At 42.0% G+C, this 17,708-nt stretch overlaps 1 protein-coding gene across 1 annotated transcript; it reads right to left on the bottom strand.

Moving 5' to 3' along the window:
• Positions 1–6,909: 6,909 nt before the first annotated feature.
• LOC115581206 (keratin, type I cytoskeletal 19-like) lies at positions 6,910–14,158 on the bottom strand. Its single transcript, XM_030416119.1, has 9 exons — positions 13,783–14,158; positions 12,252–12,380; positions 9,774–9,856; positions 9,506–9,662; positions 9,211–9,372; positions 8,940–9,065; positions 7,887–8,113; positions 7,737–7,768; positions 6,910–7,649 (listed from the first exon to the last, which is right to left on the bottom strand). The coding sequence occupies exons 1-9, from the start codon at positions 14,101–14,103 to the stop codon at positions 7,543–7,545; spliced, it is 1,344 nt and encodes a 447-aa protein (XP_030271979.1). The 5' UTR covers positions 14,104–14,158; the 3' UTR covers positions 6,910–7,542.
• Positions 14,159–17,708: the final 3,550 nt, after the last annotated feature.

Here is a 17,708-nt window from a genome sequence, read left to right as displayed (position 1 = left end):
ATGGGCTGAGATGCACAGATCTGCTTCTGTCTCCCTTTTATGCTGCACAAGGCTGTTGCTGCCGCCTCTGGTGTGGGTGGGGGCGTGGAGGATGGAAGGGAGGAGCACTGCCTGAAATGGTTGCTTTGCCCAGCCTAACTCACACACCCCCAGGTTTGTTTTGTGCAACGATGGGAAGTAGAAAGTGGGATTAAATGTAATCCTATTCTGTTGGGTAACATAAAGTAGTCATTCAAACCTCACAACTCCCTGCAACCCTCACATGAATTTACTGACTTTTTTTTTTTATTCACCCTTTATTTCCAGTCTTTATATTAAAGGTCTACTTTGTAAGAGAATAGATTTTTCCAGTCTCATTCCCAACTCGTAAAAGGGGATGGCAAGCAACCTGACCTACAATCCCAAAGCATCAGTAATTGATGAGATCTCTGACAAAGTCCATTAACACAAAGCATTCGTGTGATTCTCTATCTGATATTCCTATAAAGTATACTGTAAATGTATAAGCCACCACACCTGTTACTGTTAGCCTCAGGTTAGTAATCCAGTCAGTGCCTCAGGTTTTGTTCTGACATGTGATGAGTCTTTTTTGAATTTGTGCCATAAGTCTTGAGCAAGACTGCCATACTGTCCTGACCAAACCTGTTGCATTGCCAAGGCAACAAGCACTGTAAACACTGTTACTGAATCAGTCTGATGTTTTTCATCTTGACTCTCACACTTGTTCTCACATTTTTTGTCATTTATCTCTGTGTTATCAGCAAGTATTTGTTCTTTTGTTGTTCATAGTTTTAAATAAAAAAAATGTTCAGGTTCTCTTTTGTTTTCTCATCAGCAGCCTGCGGGTTGCCAGTTAGAAGCGGTTTGTGTAAGGGCTCATGATGTCAGTCGATACCTAGCCTTCTCCAGGACTGGGCACAGCACTGCTGGAGAGCTCAGCATAGATGTGCCTGCGTGTTTTTTTATTTTACTTGGCGTTGTACCTTGGCATGTGCATCATGCCCAAACAGGAACAAGCTCTTGCTTGTTTGCTTCTTTCCATCTCACCACAGTATTTCTTTCAGATATTTTACAATGTCCCAGAGGGTTTTGCACAACTGTCTCCCATGAAGCCATGGTTGATTTAATAATAAAAATAAAAAAATCACAGCTATTTAAACACTTAATTCATTTTAGAATACTGACATTTGTTAGAATAATGCAGGTATTATTTCAGACATTTTGCTCGTGGTGGAATCTAACAAAGTTTGGTTTCTCCTCTTACTAACAAGTGACTTTTACAAAATATTCACACACTACACATAGTTTTGACTAATACAAACCAGATGTTTCTTTACACACTTGCTTTTCATTTTGAGGTTGCAAACTCATCTCATGCATGTGCTGAACAGCCATAAATAATGTCCTGATTGTTTTGAAACCATAGTGACATGAGAGTGGAGACATTTTTATCTCTGGAGCATTTTAACACCAACTTCATGTGTGTACCCACTGTAATGTATAGCTTTACACACCTTAGCCCTCTTTTACATTAATGCCCAAGTTTGCCTGCATGTATATTTCAGAACAGAAAAAAAAATCCCTGGCCTTTTACATTTTTACATCTAAATAAATGGACCATAGCAAAACAAAGAGGTGAATGTAATTATCTCTTGACACTCATACAGTTTCAAACATTTAGCTAAATATGTGTCTTTTGCACCACCAGCAGAGCCATGTAAAGGGTGAAGATGGCGAGTGTTCATATAACAGAGCAAACACAAAAGAATCTGTGCACATTTGTGCAATGAGACATTCCGGTGATGCACAAGAGTGTGGCACTGGTGGAGATGTTTATACAGATACAAATTAAAAAAAAAACTCTTGAGTTAAGTCAGTTTATGTAAAGTTTTCTTCACTGCAGGTTAGTGTCAGAAGTAAAAGAGAAAAGACATGTTAATGTGATCAGTGTAGGCAGTCAGTAAAACTCATCTGTATACTAAAGATGAAGTTAGTCAATAGCTCACATTTTGAGAAACATGAAGCAACTTGCAAATGACTAAATCATGAAAATAAAATACATGTGTTGAAAATACAGGGATGATTCAGCAAATTTGAATAATATTTGGTTCTTTAAAATAAGTGATGCAAATCAAACCGTCTCGTTTTCCCTCTGGCAGGAGGAGACAGTAGTGTCAGCCAAAATACCATACTGTCAAAGAGGTTCTTCTCAGTGCTCAGCCGGTCAAAGAAGGTAACATTTCAGACTTTGTTTTTGGGTGTAGATAAGGTCAAGCTGAAAAAAACATTTTCAAAGACATAATTGTACACCTCACTTCTGCAAGGAAACTAAAAACGGCAAACCATATACTTAGAATTATTAAATGTTGCACACAACTTAATAAGTGCATTGTTGAGTTAGTGTCAGGCTGGTGGTTTCACTGAAAAAACAAGACTCATACATATTATATGTGTTTCAGGACCTGTGGTGATAACATGCTGAGCAGCTATAGGTTCAATCAGTGAAAACTGCTTCAGGGGAAATTTAGTTTTTCCACAACAGCATAAAAGTAATAGAGAGTAGCAGAAATTAAATTGATGCAACACGGCTGCTAACTGTCACGCTATTAAAATGTTCAGTTGCAGGAAAGACTGTTCACACGAACTGACAAATTCTTCTACTGCTGGCACATGACTCTGTTTTCATTGCGCAACGTTAACAACAAGCCATGATGGTGCATGTATGCACAGATGACAGATATAGTGTCATAGGCGGTGGTGAGGCTGAGGACAGGGATGGCGAATATTTGATGAACAATCTTCTTGTTTTAACGATCACGGAGGATACGTTACAGATTTCATAATCAAACTGTCAGCAGACACCAGAAAGTATTAAACTAGTGCCAGCATAGCTCATATGATGTGCACAGAACTCACTCGCTTAAGGCGTCAATGAAAAACATGATGCTGGTCTCTTTTTCTCTCGTATAAAAATCAGTTTTTTGAATAGGGTTGCATTCTATTGAAAGCTGAAGAGAAGTCAAAAAAGAGCTGCAGCTGTGGCTCAGGTTTGGATAAAAGCGTTTGCTAAATGCTCTAAATGTAAGCGCTGTCTTGCATGTGTTTTGTTACCTTCAAGATGCCTCACAATAATATTCAACAGCATCTCTGACCCATCTCCTTGCCTTATAGGAAAACGGCACAGGGTTCAGTCTATCCTTCTAAGGTACTCCTCACAAGGTGGGTAAGAGCCAGGAGGCACTCAGACATTTGGTAAAGTCTGCTGGTCGAAAGAAGACCGAAAGATAAACGTGTGTGAAGCAGAGCACTTTAGGAAATTATCCACAATGCAGTCAGGACCAGGACTTTTCCTAATGTTTATTAGGCCGAAAGACTCACATGCTGTGGGTTCTCACAGCATGTCTCTACACTGTCTCAGAACTCACAGAGCTCATGATTAGAATGTAAACATTTCTCTTCTTATTCTTCATTCAAACACTAGATCTGATGCCTTTGTGGGCTGCACTTGAGTTGCCATTTCTCAATCTCACTCTCCTGTTTACCTTAACGCTTAAGTTTTGCTAGTTTTATGAGGAATTGGATTTTGACCAGAGGCCTTTGAGCAGGGCCCTTGACTTCAGCTACCCAGTGAGGCCTCTGTGGTTGTACAATGCTGAGTGTAAGGCAGGGTGTGAGTGATGTGCAAAAATCGGCAATTAAATATTAAGGTGCAATACGTGAGAATTGGCAACCTCTTGAATTCACACTCCAAATGAATTGGGGGCAGCATATCATCAGAGTGACCACTAACTGCTGCTAACTATAGCTGATGTTAGCTTGTTAGCTCAATTAGCAAAGCAGCTAGTGGTCTGGTATTTTGCAAAAGGACAGGCCAGGACTAGCTGATTAGCATGCTAAGGCCAGTAAGTGGCTCTGCAACACATTACATAGAAGCCTTCAACGTAAAGTCAGACTCTTATTTCTCTACATCCAGTCTTTAAAGGCGCAACATGCAAGAATCTCTGTTTACTGACAAATTCTTCATATTTTAAAAATTAATATCACCAGGTTGTGAGGAAAAAAAATATTTGATGTTAGTCCAAGAGAATTAAAGTATTGTGTTGCAGAAATACCTACCGTTAGTCGGCATGCTCCAAGTCTGGACTGCTAGCTGCGTGGCTAACTGAGCTAACTAACTAACAGCAGTTACAGATAGCAGCAGTTGGTGGTAACTTGTGCATTTTTTCATTCATTCTTTCTGCATTTTTATCCACATTTTCTTGTTTTAAAATGTCATAGGAAAATACAGAAGTGTTAGAGACGTGCACAAATACTAAAAAATGTGTTTTAACACTAAAAATCTATTTGTTAAGTGTTATAACAGCATAATCTGCACTAACAGACACTTTGCACTCTGGTAAGACACACCTGTGGTTTATGTGGGCTGACTGATTCATGCTGATGGTATGTGTGGCGGCAGGGCGAGGTGTGACTGTGGTTTTCATTTAGGAAGCAAGGCTCGAATGAAGTATTCACACTTTTAATTGATATAATTGAGATCAATTGTGTATCCTCTATTCACTCCAAGGAGTTTTAGCTTTTCAGACAATGAGATAAAAATCAGACCTCACCACGGAGTAATTGATATATGATCTGTATCGCGTGCATGATAGTCTGCTAATCAGTGCACACGGCATGTGTTCAAATTGCTTTTGCTAAACACAATAAGGGTTACAGTCATAAGTCTCTATGTCACATTCATTTACTGTGTCACACACCCTCACCCATTTTTCATGTAAGTGGGAAAGACATCTCAGAATCCAAAAGGCCCATTCAAGACTGGGTACGAAGTGCCACGCTGACACAATAACCACCGGAGAACAGTTTGTTCAAAATGTGCTGGGACATGAAAAATACCTCACAGTACATTTTACCTGGGTGTGTAACTCTCCTGCAAGGGCTAGCATAAGGCAGTATGTCACCTTCTATCTCAGGAGGAGACGGGGCAAGGGCTACTATTACTCATTGCAACATCAGATGTATCCTAACAATGACTCCTCTGTCTTTGTGTTTCCTCTATTTCAGGCTTGGACTGGTTTCTGTTGTGTGTAGTCGTGCACAGCAGGTATTGGCCACACCCTTCACTGCTAGGCACGACTGAGAGATCTGGAAATTTACAAAAGAAAATTCTGGACTGCAGCGGGGAGAGCAAGATTCAACGAATGAATAGCTAATAAAAGAAAAACTGCTGCATTGTCTGTCCAGTGCTGTGAGTCAACCCAACTGAACTGAATTAAGAGCCCATGTGGACACAATTAAGCACTTAATTGCTTGTGGTTGGGTAATAATAACCGAGGTCAGCTGAGGGAAAACCTACAGTACTTCATGTGACGCAAACAAAAAAATCATGTATCATGACTGTGTGTATTTCTGTAAAATTAAATATCTAAAGCTTAAAATAAAGCATGTGTGCAATAAAGACCTTTTGCTTGTACAATTAGGCGTGACGTTCGACAAGTGGAGGGCGAATTTCACTGTTAGGATTTCAGCTCAAAAACAGACTTTATGTATCCATGTGAAGTGTCAGTCGCAAGGATGCAACAGCGCTGCGTTATTTAGTTTTTGTCTTGTATAATCATGCAGAATGATTAATATCCTAAGGTGTGAACAGTGAGTCAAATGAACACACTCCTCTTTGCCTAAACCTGATATTGCTCTGCTGCACAAATCCACTGAAATAGTGCAAATCACGGCCTCTAATAACATTTAATTACACTAATAGCACAATAAAGGGCCACAATGTGTTCCCAGGGTGCCGCGCAAAGAAAGAGAGGGGAAGGGAGTATCTCCTGTTGAGTCATCTTGACCAACACATTCAGTCACTAGGCAGGTGAATAACTGAAGAGCTCAAGTCTCTGCTTGGTTCGACTCCACCCAAGTGAACAAGCCGCTGGTGAGTCAAGGATAACTGTAAACCTCACTGAACCAAATCTTTACTTCTATGGATAACAAACTCAATAATGTGTCTTCATTTTGTGCTATATAAAGGCCATTAAACCATTACTAGTATCATTGTTTCATATAATTTACTGACCTGTGATTAAACCGAAGCAATCGTCTTTCTAAACGTGTCATGTGCAGCAACAATCAGTCTCCACTTCAGCAACTTAAAGTTACACGCGCACTAAAGCTGTGTGGAGAAGTCACCTTTAAAGAAAGAGACACAGTGACGCCTGGCGGTCATGAGCGGAGCTACAGCCTCAGCACAACATGAATGTGTGATCACTGTCACTGTGATTTTGCTTGATTTCAACGCACTGTTTTGATGTCCACCACAGAATCCACACAGGAAGCATACAGGAAGAACATGTCGTGGTGTAAATCTTGGATCTTGACTCTCCCATAAACTCCTACACTGTAAATTGCAAAACTTTACACTGGGCAACATCTAGCTCAGTTAAATGGTAAATGGTCTTGCATTTCTGTAGCTGTACCTCTCAGAGCGGGCGTCCAATGTACAGAGGCTTTGTCCTCACTGCAGCGGCCCTGGGTTCAAGTCTGACCTGAGGCCCTTTGCTGAATGACACCTCCCTTCTCTCACCCTGTTTCTTGTCAGCTGCCGTAACAATAAAGCCATATAAAGGCCAAAATAATAATAATAATAATTTGACTTTACATTCAAAAAGCCAGGAAACAGATTACCCTAAAATTACAAAGTAGAATAGACAATATAATTTAAGTCATGCAAGCTTAAAAGTCTTAAGAATTTAAAATGATTTGTTTCCTTTACTTTAATAACTTTACTGTAATTTTCAGGTAATTGGTTAAGTAACCTTGTCAAATGTATGCTTCTTTTGCTGATGAAAAAAATGCATACAAATTATAATCCACACTCTGAATCGTAGACATTTGTGATTAAGAATACACATCTTCATTTTGCTTCTCACGCTTTTAATCAGATTTTGGTGTCTCATTTATCGATCTGTCAAGGTCATCACCTGCTGCAACTTTGCTTCATCATTTCAATCAAAAGTAAGACAAGAAAATGCCCCCTTAAGAAGCAAAAGTTAAATTGACTTGCTTGGGAACAATCATACGCTGGTAGAAGTTAAAGGTGCAATATGTGAGAATTTTAGTTTAAAACATTAAATGAACTAATATTACGAATAGATTGTTAACAGATAACAGTTTTGACATTATTTTAAGGCCGTCTTCAAATTGTTTTGCACAGATATCTTCTGAATTAGCATGCTAAGTCTGCTCGGAGCTAACACTCCTTTGGTGCTGCAAGCTCCCGGCCCAGGAAGATGCAGCCATAGGAGCGCTTGCTGCATGGCTAACTGAGCTAACTAGCTAACGGCAGCTACCGTTTGCAGCACTTGGTGGTTTCTCTGGCGATGTGCTGCCTCCTACTTGTTTAGGTGTATGTATTCAACAGGTGGCCAATTCTTACGTATTGCACCTTTAAGTACATTTTTCATTGCACCGAAATTAAAGAAGTAAATCAAGAACATTCAGGGGCCAAATCAAGGTAAACATTTCAGTTTAGTGGCAGCAGAGGTGTTACTGAATGTCCTGCACTTGGGTGTCGACGCTGGAGGACACCACCTTTCCATCAACAATCTCCTCCACGATGGTCTTCACCCTCCTCTCGATGTGGGGTTTGTGCTCTGCAGGGGTGGAGAGCAGACATCATGAGGCTGCAGTGCAAAGGAACAAACTCATAGTTCAGTAAGTGAATGTTTTGGGATTCTTACCTTCCACTATCACCTTGCTGACGACCACAGCCCTGCAGAGAGAGAAAGGGAGAGAGGGAGAGGAACATCATGTTAAAGTGATTGTTTTAGTTGTCAGCCAACTGCTCTTCACTTGAAAGGTTTAGAGAAATGAACTACTCAGGCTCTTACTTTTTCTCATACACCTCTCCCTCCAGCAGCCTCCTGTACTCTGCGATCTCCAGTTCCAGCCTCATCTTGATGTCCAGCAGCATCAAGTACTCGGACTGCTGATGCTCGATGGAGACTTTCAGCTGCTGCAGCTCCGTCTCCAGCGTGTTGATGGTCACCTGCAGCTGGCTGAGCTGAAGGCTGTATCGCGCCTTCACCTCCTCCAGGTTCTGCTGCAGGCACTGAATCTGCGGGACGGACGGGAATGACGTCAGGAAAGCTTTGAGCATGATCAGAGAAGGCTCACTCGGTCTGCCCGATGGTAAATTATAGAGTTATAGATTCATGATCCATCTGTACGATGGTAATTTAAAGAACGGATTCAAAATTTTTCATGTCTGCCTTAAAAAAAAAAAAACTTGGTGACTTTACTAACATCAAAACAGTTTCCAGCTTGTTGTGCTCATTGCCCCTGTTCACACTGGATATTAAAACATCATGTGCTTTAAAACTGTCCAGAAGATGAGGAACAATAATCCACAGTCCCAGTTGTAAACATTTGTTTGCCATGGCTCAGGTTGGACACACATCATGTGTCCAGTTCTCCTCAACGTGCAGGAATCTTAAAGACTAAACCTCATCAGTATTTCACAGGCAGATTTGATCAACATTCAACCAACATCACGATTTTTCCTTAACTCTACTATAGATTAAAGCCATATTATGTAGAAAATGCAATTTGGCTCCCGCCATTTTAAATGTCGTTTGTTTATTTCTTACAAAAACTAAAAAGTGGTCTGGAATACTGCTTAGCTGGGCACACTAATAATTTGTGTTATAAGGAATTTACAAGAACTGTGTGTGCTAGCTGCAACTGGCTGCTGGCTGGAGCTCCATATTTAAAGAAACATTACGTAGAGTTTGGCGTTCCCCAAAAGTTTGTGCAACACCACTGCCCTAAGTACAATACCAGGTCTGTAACAGTTTGTCTTAACAACATTACAAATTGAAAACTCGTATCTTGAAGTAAACATGTATGTTTTATGTAATTCAGTCATTTCCTCTGAGGCCTACCGATGCAAAGGCACTGGAGCGGCTTATCTCCAAACTCTGGTAGGTCCTCTTCAGCTCTGACAGCTCCGAGCTGGACGTCTTCACCTCTGTTGTTCTGATGCCGATAGACGTCTGAAGAGCTTCCACCTTTTTCCATGCGCAAACACACACACACACACAAACACACAAACACACACGTTTATAAGCAATTAATCCTGTGACATCTGCATCCGTTAACCTTTTCATCATGGGTTTTATTCTCTGTGTTTTCAAATGTTCTCTCCCGTCTCACCTTGGCCTTGAACCACTTCTCGATCTCCAAATTGTTCTTCACCATCACCGCCTCGTACTGCTCCCTCATCTCCTCCAGGACCCTTGACAGATCAACAGAGTCTGTGCTGTCCACCTCGACGTTAACGTTGCCGCTCTGTTGGACCCTCATCAGACGCATCTCCTGCAACATGAGGAAGAGTCACATTTTTATTCGTCCCCTGCCTCCACCGGCAGATGGCGCCATTGTACTTGCAAAACAGAACAGTTTTAAACGGGACATCCCACTGCAACTGCAACTGAGTGGTTCCTCTCACCTCATCATGGTTGCTCTTGAGGTAGACCAGCTCCTCTTTCAAACCCTCTATCTGCACCTCCAGGTCACTGATGCTCAGAGTCAGGCTGTCCCGGACCCCTCGGAGACGAACCACGTCACCCTCAACGTTCGTACGCATGCTCAGCTCTGTCTCATACCTACGGAAGAGAGAATTAAATGAGGGAAAGATGAAATATGAACAATCAACTACACCTCTGGTTGAATTAATGCAAGGTGTAGCGTGAAGCAACAGAGGAACGTAAACCTACTTCATTCTGAAGTCCTCTGCGGCCAGCTGAGCGTTGTCGATCTGCAGGTTGAGGCTCTGATTCTCTGAGAACCTTCTCCGGATCTGAAGGGGGGAATGAAACAATAATTCATAAATTATTTGTTTGTTTTACTGGAAAGACTCATCAGTAACAGACACGGGAGGCATATATTCAAAAACTCAACTCTCTACAGTGTAGTAACTAGGGCTGGGCGATATGGACTAATAGTCATATCCCGATATATTTAGGCTGAATATCGATATACGATATATATCCCGATATTTTTATGCAAAGTGAGAGCAAATGTTCAGTCAAAGTCAAAGCCAAATATGACATGTGGGTGGGTCCATTTGGCCTTCACTTTTTTTTTGTCAGGGGCACCAAGGCCACATGACAGGGCACAAAGGCCACTGAGTAAAATTTGTTGATTTACCTTTCAGACTGATACCATAACATCCTAATTTATAATAAGAAATGGATTATGTATTAAAACATTATTCAAATACCAATATCAAGTTAATGTTACATTACAAAACAGTTTTTTTAAGTATGGTTAGGTGAGTTTTGTGACACCTCACTGAATATTAGTGTTATTGAATATTTCTCCCAAATAGAAATTCCCCAAAATTATGGCATAGCACATTTTTTCCAAACAAAACATTGTAGAATAACCAGCAGGAGACCACTGATGTGTGGAGTGATTTTGGTGACACTACACTCTGAATAATAGTGAAGTTATTGAATATTTTTTGTAGTTTCTCTTTTCGGTGTTGCACTTTGTAGACGGTCCCTGCGCCCTCGTCTCACAGCTGGCTGACCATACAGACCAGAGTTAATGTCCAGACGCTCGTTTTGATTAACATACGGTTGTAGCTCGTTGTCTTCCTTACTACTGTAGGAAAGAGCCGTCAGTTGTGTTTTAACAAGGTTTCACTTATGAGTTATTGATCCGGGAAGTTCGAATCTGTGAATATATTTCCAACTTTACCGGACTAAATCCTACCGCATATGTCAGTTACGTATCATGTCAAAACCGGCTGCGCTCGCTCGCTGTGCTGTAAGTTTCGTTCTTCTGTTTTGAGACGCTGCTGCTGTTTGAGAGGCTTTCACGTGAGATCATCGTGATGATGAGACTCCACCTGCGCGAACCGCGGACTCACTGAAGTTACTGTGAGTGACTACTGTGCACTCGAGTGGCTGTAATTCAAGACAAGCTCGCCACGCTGTCCGGTGGCCGTGCGATGATTTTTTTTCACGGGGCATCACGGCTAAAGTGTGGGGCAACGGCGGCCACCAAAGTGTTTGTTGAAGAGTACCGGAGTGTCTGTTCCAGCCCCTCCCCTCTCTGTGCATGAAGGAGGAGGGGTGGGGGTAGTAGTGCAGAGAGCTCCGGGTCAGCGGTTTGCCCGGAGCAAGGACCACAGCGCAAATTTGAACTATATCGATGTATGCGATATGGTCTAATTCCATATCACATTTAAAAAATATATCGATATAAGTTTTATATCGATATATCGCCCAGCCCTAGTAGTAACAGATGATCAGGAGTTTATGTGAAGTTCAGACCCACATTTTATACAACACAGCTGCTTTATGAGTGCTGGTTTGGTTCTTTGGCTTTAAGAAAAGGCTGGTTCATTGTTTGATGGACCCTCTGTGAATTTGTCCACACACACATGGAAAAAAAACTGAGGAAGGAAATATGACCCAGAAAATACTAGGAGAGACAAATACAAGTTCATGAAGCAATGGGTAGCGTTGATGATTACTTGAGACGTTTGCTTTATGGACATTTTCTCCTTCTAATTATTTGTTTCATCTAATTTACCTTTAGCATATTTACTTTTTACATAGCTACTTTATTATCATGTTTGGTTCGTGACTTGGGTCAGGCACCTGAGCTCGTACGCTTGTAAGAGAGGGAGGTGTAGGACCAGGATGCACCTGGGCTGCCCTCTGGTGTTGATACCAGAGCAAAAGAATGCAGAAACCTTGATTTACATGTTCTCTGTTTACTTTCTTGTTTAAATTTGGAAAAAAAAAAACTGTACAAAACTCTAAGAAACTTTGTACAGAGAATGGTCTGATCTTGCCTGCGTATCACATGATGATGGTGCAGAGCGGGGCCTTGGTTTAAAGTCTGAGTTATGTCTGATTTGTGACAAGTGGCCACTGCAGTCACAGTGTGATGAACACAGCTGGGCTCAAACTGCACCAAAGCCGCACGATGTCAAAAGGAGAAACATTTGAAAAGGCAAACAGAGATGTGTCTTTAACCAGGGTTACAGTAAAAGATGCTGATATAGCAGATCATTTGTTGTGAATGTTGCCTGGGTCGATGGGATTGGGATGGAGGGATGGAGGTGTTACTGTCAATATATGCGTGTCTGGTCTGGTATGTGTGTGTGTGATGCAAGTGGGTTCACTGCAGAACAATACAATATGCTATGAAGGTAAAGAGTGAAACGCGTGTGGTACCTGAGCCCGCAGCTCATTGATGGTGGCGAAGTAGCTGGTGTAGTCTCTGCCAGCACTGGGAGCCTTCTTCTCATAGAACTCTCTGATCTGCAGCTCCAGCCTCTTGTTGGCTGCCTCCAGGGAGCGCACCTGCACACAAAACCACACAGGTAACGTCACGTCAGGCAATGACAGGTGACAAATGAGGGCTGGCAGATGCGTACATTTATCAATCAGTCTTTATTCGTGTTGTGCCAATTCACAACAAAAGCCATCTCATGACACTTTCCAAGCAGAGCAGGTCCCGGCCACACTGCTTGATTCATTTATTAAAAGAGGGGGGGAGGGGGAGAGAGAGAAAGAAAAGGAGACAGAACGAGAAGGAGAGAAAGAAGGAGAGAGAGAGAGGGAGAGCTATGATACACACACACACACACACACACACACACACATGCACGCATGCACACACACACACATACACTTTCCTTTACAATTTTTTTTACTCTTGTTCTGTAGTCCTAACACATTGGCAGTATTATAAAACACAATCATGCCAATAAAGCTTGTTGAATTGAATTGAGAGAGAAGGGGAGAGGGGGGAGAGAGAGAGAGAGAAGAGAGAGAGAGAGAGAGAAGGAAAGACATAGGGAGAGACATGGAGAGAGACAGTGGGAGAATAAGAGACAGAGGGAGAGACAGAAGCTGTGGGAGAGACAGGAGGAGGTGATATACAGCAGCCACAATATTCAAAATGAATATTAGTAATAACTAAATAAACATATTCATCGGTTGTCTCTGCCCTGGCTCTCACACTATATCATCCACTTTAAATTCCTTTGCTAAAGTTCACTGACGCTCTGCATCCTGTCTGACGTGATGCTTTGTCAGGGATAGAGGGAGGATTAAAATCATTATGTGTGTGAAAGTTATCAAAGTCTTACATAAAGAAAATGTAGGCCTACGTAAATCATCGCAGGTAAAAGTACTTTGTAAGCAGCAGAAGGATGCAGAGGCAATCTGTAAAAAGAATAGTGCTAATAATAGTTTATCCGAAGAGAATATGAGCTTTGTAATTTAACTGAGATTACCTTATTTTCACTTCAGGATGAGTTATGTAGATCATCCAACTCATACAGAGAGATCTTATTGTGAGCAGTACAAAACTAAACCTGTCCCAGTGCTGAAACTGGTGTTTTGAGAAAGACTTAGGAAATGAAGGACCAACTATTCACAGTTTACCGTTTATTGGGTGTGTGTGTGTCCCTACATGGGTGCGAGGTGTGTGTGTGTGTGTGTGTGTGTGTGTGTGTGTGTGTGTGTGTGTGTGTGTGTGTGTTTTATGAGAGCTGATATGATGTGTTATGGTCCATTCATCAGGTGTATGCAGCGGTTTTATAAGGAGCACATTGAGCCCGTTAAAGTGTCTTTACAAATATGAAGTATGAGGAAGATTCAGATGGCGCAAAAAATATCTTAGGGAAAGTACAGGGAAGTGGGAACGAGTGCAAGAGTTTGTATCATCATCATCATCATCATCATCATCAGGGCTCACCTTCTCCAGGTATGAGGCAAGGCGGTCGTTGAGGTTCTGCATGGTAATCTTCTCGTTGCCGATCACCGCGGCCTCAGAGTAGTCGCCGAATGACCCGGAGCCGAACACGGACTGGGACTGGGAGATGCGGGTCCCGTAGCCTCCGGCCCCCCCGTACACGCTGGGAGCGCGGGTGGTGATGGAGCCGCTGGAGAAGCGGCTGCCTCCGCTCAGCTGCATCGCTCCGCTCAAGCTGAAGACGCTGGCGCTGCCGGACACGCTGCGGGCGCTGCTGATGCTGCGGGAGCTGTAGCTGCTCTTGCGGCTGATAGTAGAAGTCATGACGACAGGTGGTGGATCAGGAGGTGGAGGTGACCTGTAGGTGATGATCAGCGGTGGAGAGTCTCCGAGGAGTGTCTCTGCTGCCGACGGCCGGGCATTTTTATAAGCCTGAGAGGAGGAAGATAGCGTCGGTCCCCCGCCACAGCAATGAATGGAATGCAGATAATGGTTTGTAGAAATAGGTGTGTACAGTGTTGCTTTAGTGCTGATGGCTGGAGACAGGTTGAACATCAAGTTTGGCAGCTTGAGGGGAGGGTGAGTTATGAAGATAATAGTTTTTCCTCAGTGTCAGTTATACTTGGTCTGGAGCAGATACTGTCTGACACACAGGTGTTGCTAACTGCGCACGCTGTCCTCAAAGCTTTTCCACTGGAGGGCCAAAAATGAAAGGTCATGATGGGCCCACCATACTCAGAGAATGTAGAATGATAGAGATCCTACTCATTTAACCTCACATACATATATAAAACATCATAAACAATGACTTTTATAGATACCACATCTAACCGTCTGGCAGGCCAACGCACAGCACCATGACAGAATTCATTCACAGGTCCACTGTCCAGAACCATGCCTAATACACATTCAGGGCTTTTGCTGCTGCGGCCTTGCTTGGTCTGGTAGGACGGGCATCTTGCGGTGGCTGATGTCAGCAGTGTTTCGCAAATTTAATAAAGCACTTACAGAGATGTTTCTCTAGTCAGTTGTCATCTTTTAATCGTTTCTTGAGGCTGTGGAGGCTGCTGTTACTTCGAGAAAATTGTTGAAAAATGCCCAATTGAACAGCTTGACATCTTTAGACCTTTAAATGGAGGGTCAACATGTGCGACGCCACATGGAGGTAGGGCAACCTTTCCCTATGTTTACCTTTACGATTTAAACAAATGTTGGTCTACCAGCAGTTTACAGCGATTACTCCGGAGACATGTTGCCCCCTATTTGTTTGGAGTGTAGATGCAACAGGTTGCCATTTCTCACACATAGTACCTTTAATTTTAGGTTACTGGGTTTTTAATATTCGACTCCTGCCGAAACAGGATGAGTGTGCCAAGCTTTCATGTCCTTAGACATCACAAAGCTGCATCAGCAACAACTGTGCCCATAGATGAAATCATGAAACCAATGCTTATTTTGCATAATGAGTTTATTACATGGAAGCCTTTGAGAGAAACGCCTGAGGAAGGTGTGTTTTTAACCACAAACCAAGCTTTCATCTGGGCCGCCGAAGATAGTTATTCCAGGGAAGTAGTGGGTGGAGGCAAACGTGTTAATAGACATTTTAACTCAATTGTTTTTTGACCGCACCGAGACACATAACATGAAACACTGTCAGTGTCCCCTTTTGACTCGAAGCTTGTCAAATATGCAGGGAGAAACAAATATCCTGAAGTGACACAAGAATCTGAAAACCATCTTGATCTGCTGCCGTCCACACCCATCAGGGGAAAGTGGCAGATAACACTTTGCACGTTGCACGCAGTGGTTCGTGACAGCGTCTTCCACTCACATCTGGGTTTGAGACCATCACTTTGAAAGCGTACTCAATTGCAGAGGCCAGCTATGGTTAAAATGTGTATTTACTATCATACTGGAATGGATTCCAGGTATTACATTTGCTTAAATGCTAACAGAGTTTTAGTCACAATCTCAATAAATGGACTGAACCCATTTCCTTTGTTTTGTTTTGTTGCTGTAAACCAAAAAACTTCATTTGTTTGCGGTAAGTGTTCATCTGTTTTGGGTCTGGATAATGAAATATCAGTCAAAACCTTTTTTCAAACCATTTTTTTCCCCCCATGTTGCTGTTTTGTTAGGGAAGTGTTTAGGACCAAAAAATTAAAGTTAAACCAGGAAGACAAGCAGCCAGTGCGCCACTTCATGATGGTTTTTACTCACCCCCAGGCACGCAACCACAAATGAACTCATGCTGCGAGTTAATGACCGATCGTAAACTTTCACCCGCCCTAATAATCTTCTCAGCTGACACATAGCTCAGAGGACTCAAGTTAACATCTGTGACAATAAACAAGAAGCAGTGATGAGCATCTGCCGCGGCCTCGCCCAATAAGTATGAACCTGACCTCGCCAAGAGTCGGTGGACCAACCTGTCTTCAGTGTGTGTAGATTTCCCCAGATTTCACTAATGGGTGTGTTACTTCGGTCTGGTGAGAGTGTAAATGTCACGCCTCATAACCTGTGATCATTTTCCCACCAGCATAATGACTGACAGCATGTAGCATTCCAACAAGATCAAGTCTTAGCTGCAGTTTATCATTTGCTAGACGCCGCTCAGATTTACTAATCGGCCAAAACATCCTGCTGTATTGTACGCAGGAGAACATACAGCTGGATGTGCATTCTCTGCAGCCCATTGTGCTGCTGTCACCTCTACTTATTTCATTAATCAAAGTGAAGCACATAATCACACAGTCTGCGCTACGTGAGTAAATCCAGCCAACAGAAGAACAGAAAAGATCTGGAGGCTACAACTCATGTTGCTTCCGCTTTTCTTGACATTAGGCATCACATGTTGTCAGGGGAAACGGGACACACAGGAACAGCGAACGCAAATCCATACAGTAAGTAAACAGCAGCTCGCTGTAGTAGTTTTACTAAAACGGTAGCATGTGCGTCATCTGGAAGTCCGGTCCACAACATGACATGGTGGAGCCAATAATCGCCTCGAACCGATCAATACATGATACACACAGAAACATTCCAAAACAAACATAGATAAATGGTCGTTTTAAACAATCGAAGCCAAAAAAGGATCTAATTAGGATTATGAAGATGAGAAAACACACAAACTGACTAACAAATCAACACATCATTGCTCTTTGAATAGATCCTTACACACCTTGATGTTTTTGATTTTCTTCTTCTTTAGTGTCTGTGAGTGTCTGCATTTTGATCTATTCTATAATTCACATAAGATTTTAAATTAGGGGAAAACCTTTGTAATTCTGCATTTGTGTATGTGACATTTTCCATATATATATAAATTCACACTAAAATAAATGAATTTCATGTTCAAAGTAAATAATGACATTTTAACACTCAATTTTGATATTGTAGTTTATATTACACAATATATAATTACCCATCTGAGTCCAAAAAGTAATAATATGTATACAATGGTAACATGCATGTGTTAGTTCATTATAACAAAAGCTACACTTTCTATAATTATCTATGAATTTAGCAAAATATAGATTTGTTGAAAATGTATTGTGTAAAATCTTGGCGTGCAACATGTAAGAAGCCTAGAGGTGAGAATGCAAACCAGCTAGCCCTGGTCTGTTTTAGTACAAAGTTCTTGTCCTGTCGTTGTAAAACAAACACTCTTCTGGTTCTCTGAGCTCCCAGTCTGGACCACTACATTCATGGCTAACTGAGCTAATGACAAGGTTAGTAGCTGATACTACGGCAATATGCCGACCCTCTATTTGATACGAGTAAGCTGGCCAATTTAAAACATAATTTGTCTTGTTCGAGCATGTGTGGTGTGTTCTAGGAACTGCTAATGTTAAGCGATATTTGATTGATAATGTTAGAACACCACAAACTCCCTGTTTTCAGCCCAGAAAAGCCTTCCAGCTTCAGGC

Source organism: Sparus aurata, chromosome 1, assembly GCF_900880675.1.
Source record: "Sparus aurata chromosome 1, fSpaAur1.1, whole genome shotgun sequence".
NCBI lineage: Eukaryota > Metazoa > Chordata > Actinopteri > Spariformes > Sparidae > Sparus > Sparus aurata.
The sequence above is the reverse complement of the archived record's forward strand: the minus strand, read 5'-3'. Positions and strand labels throughout refer to the sequence as shown.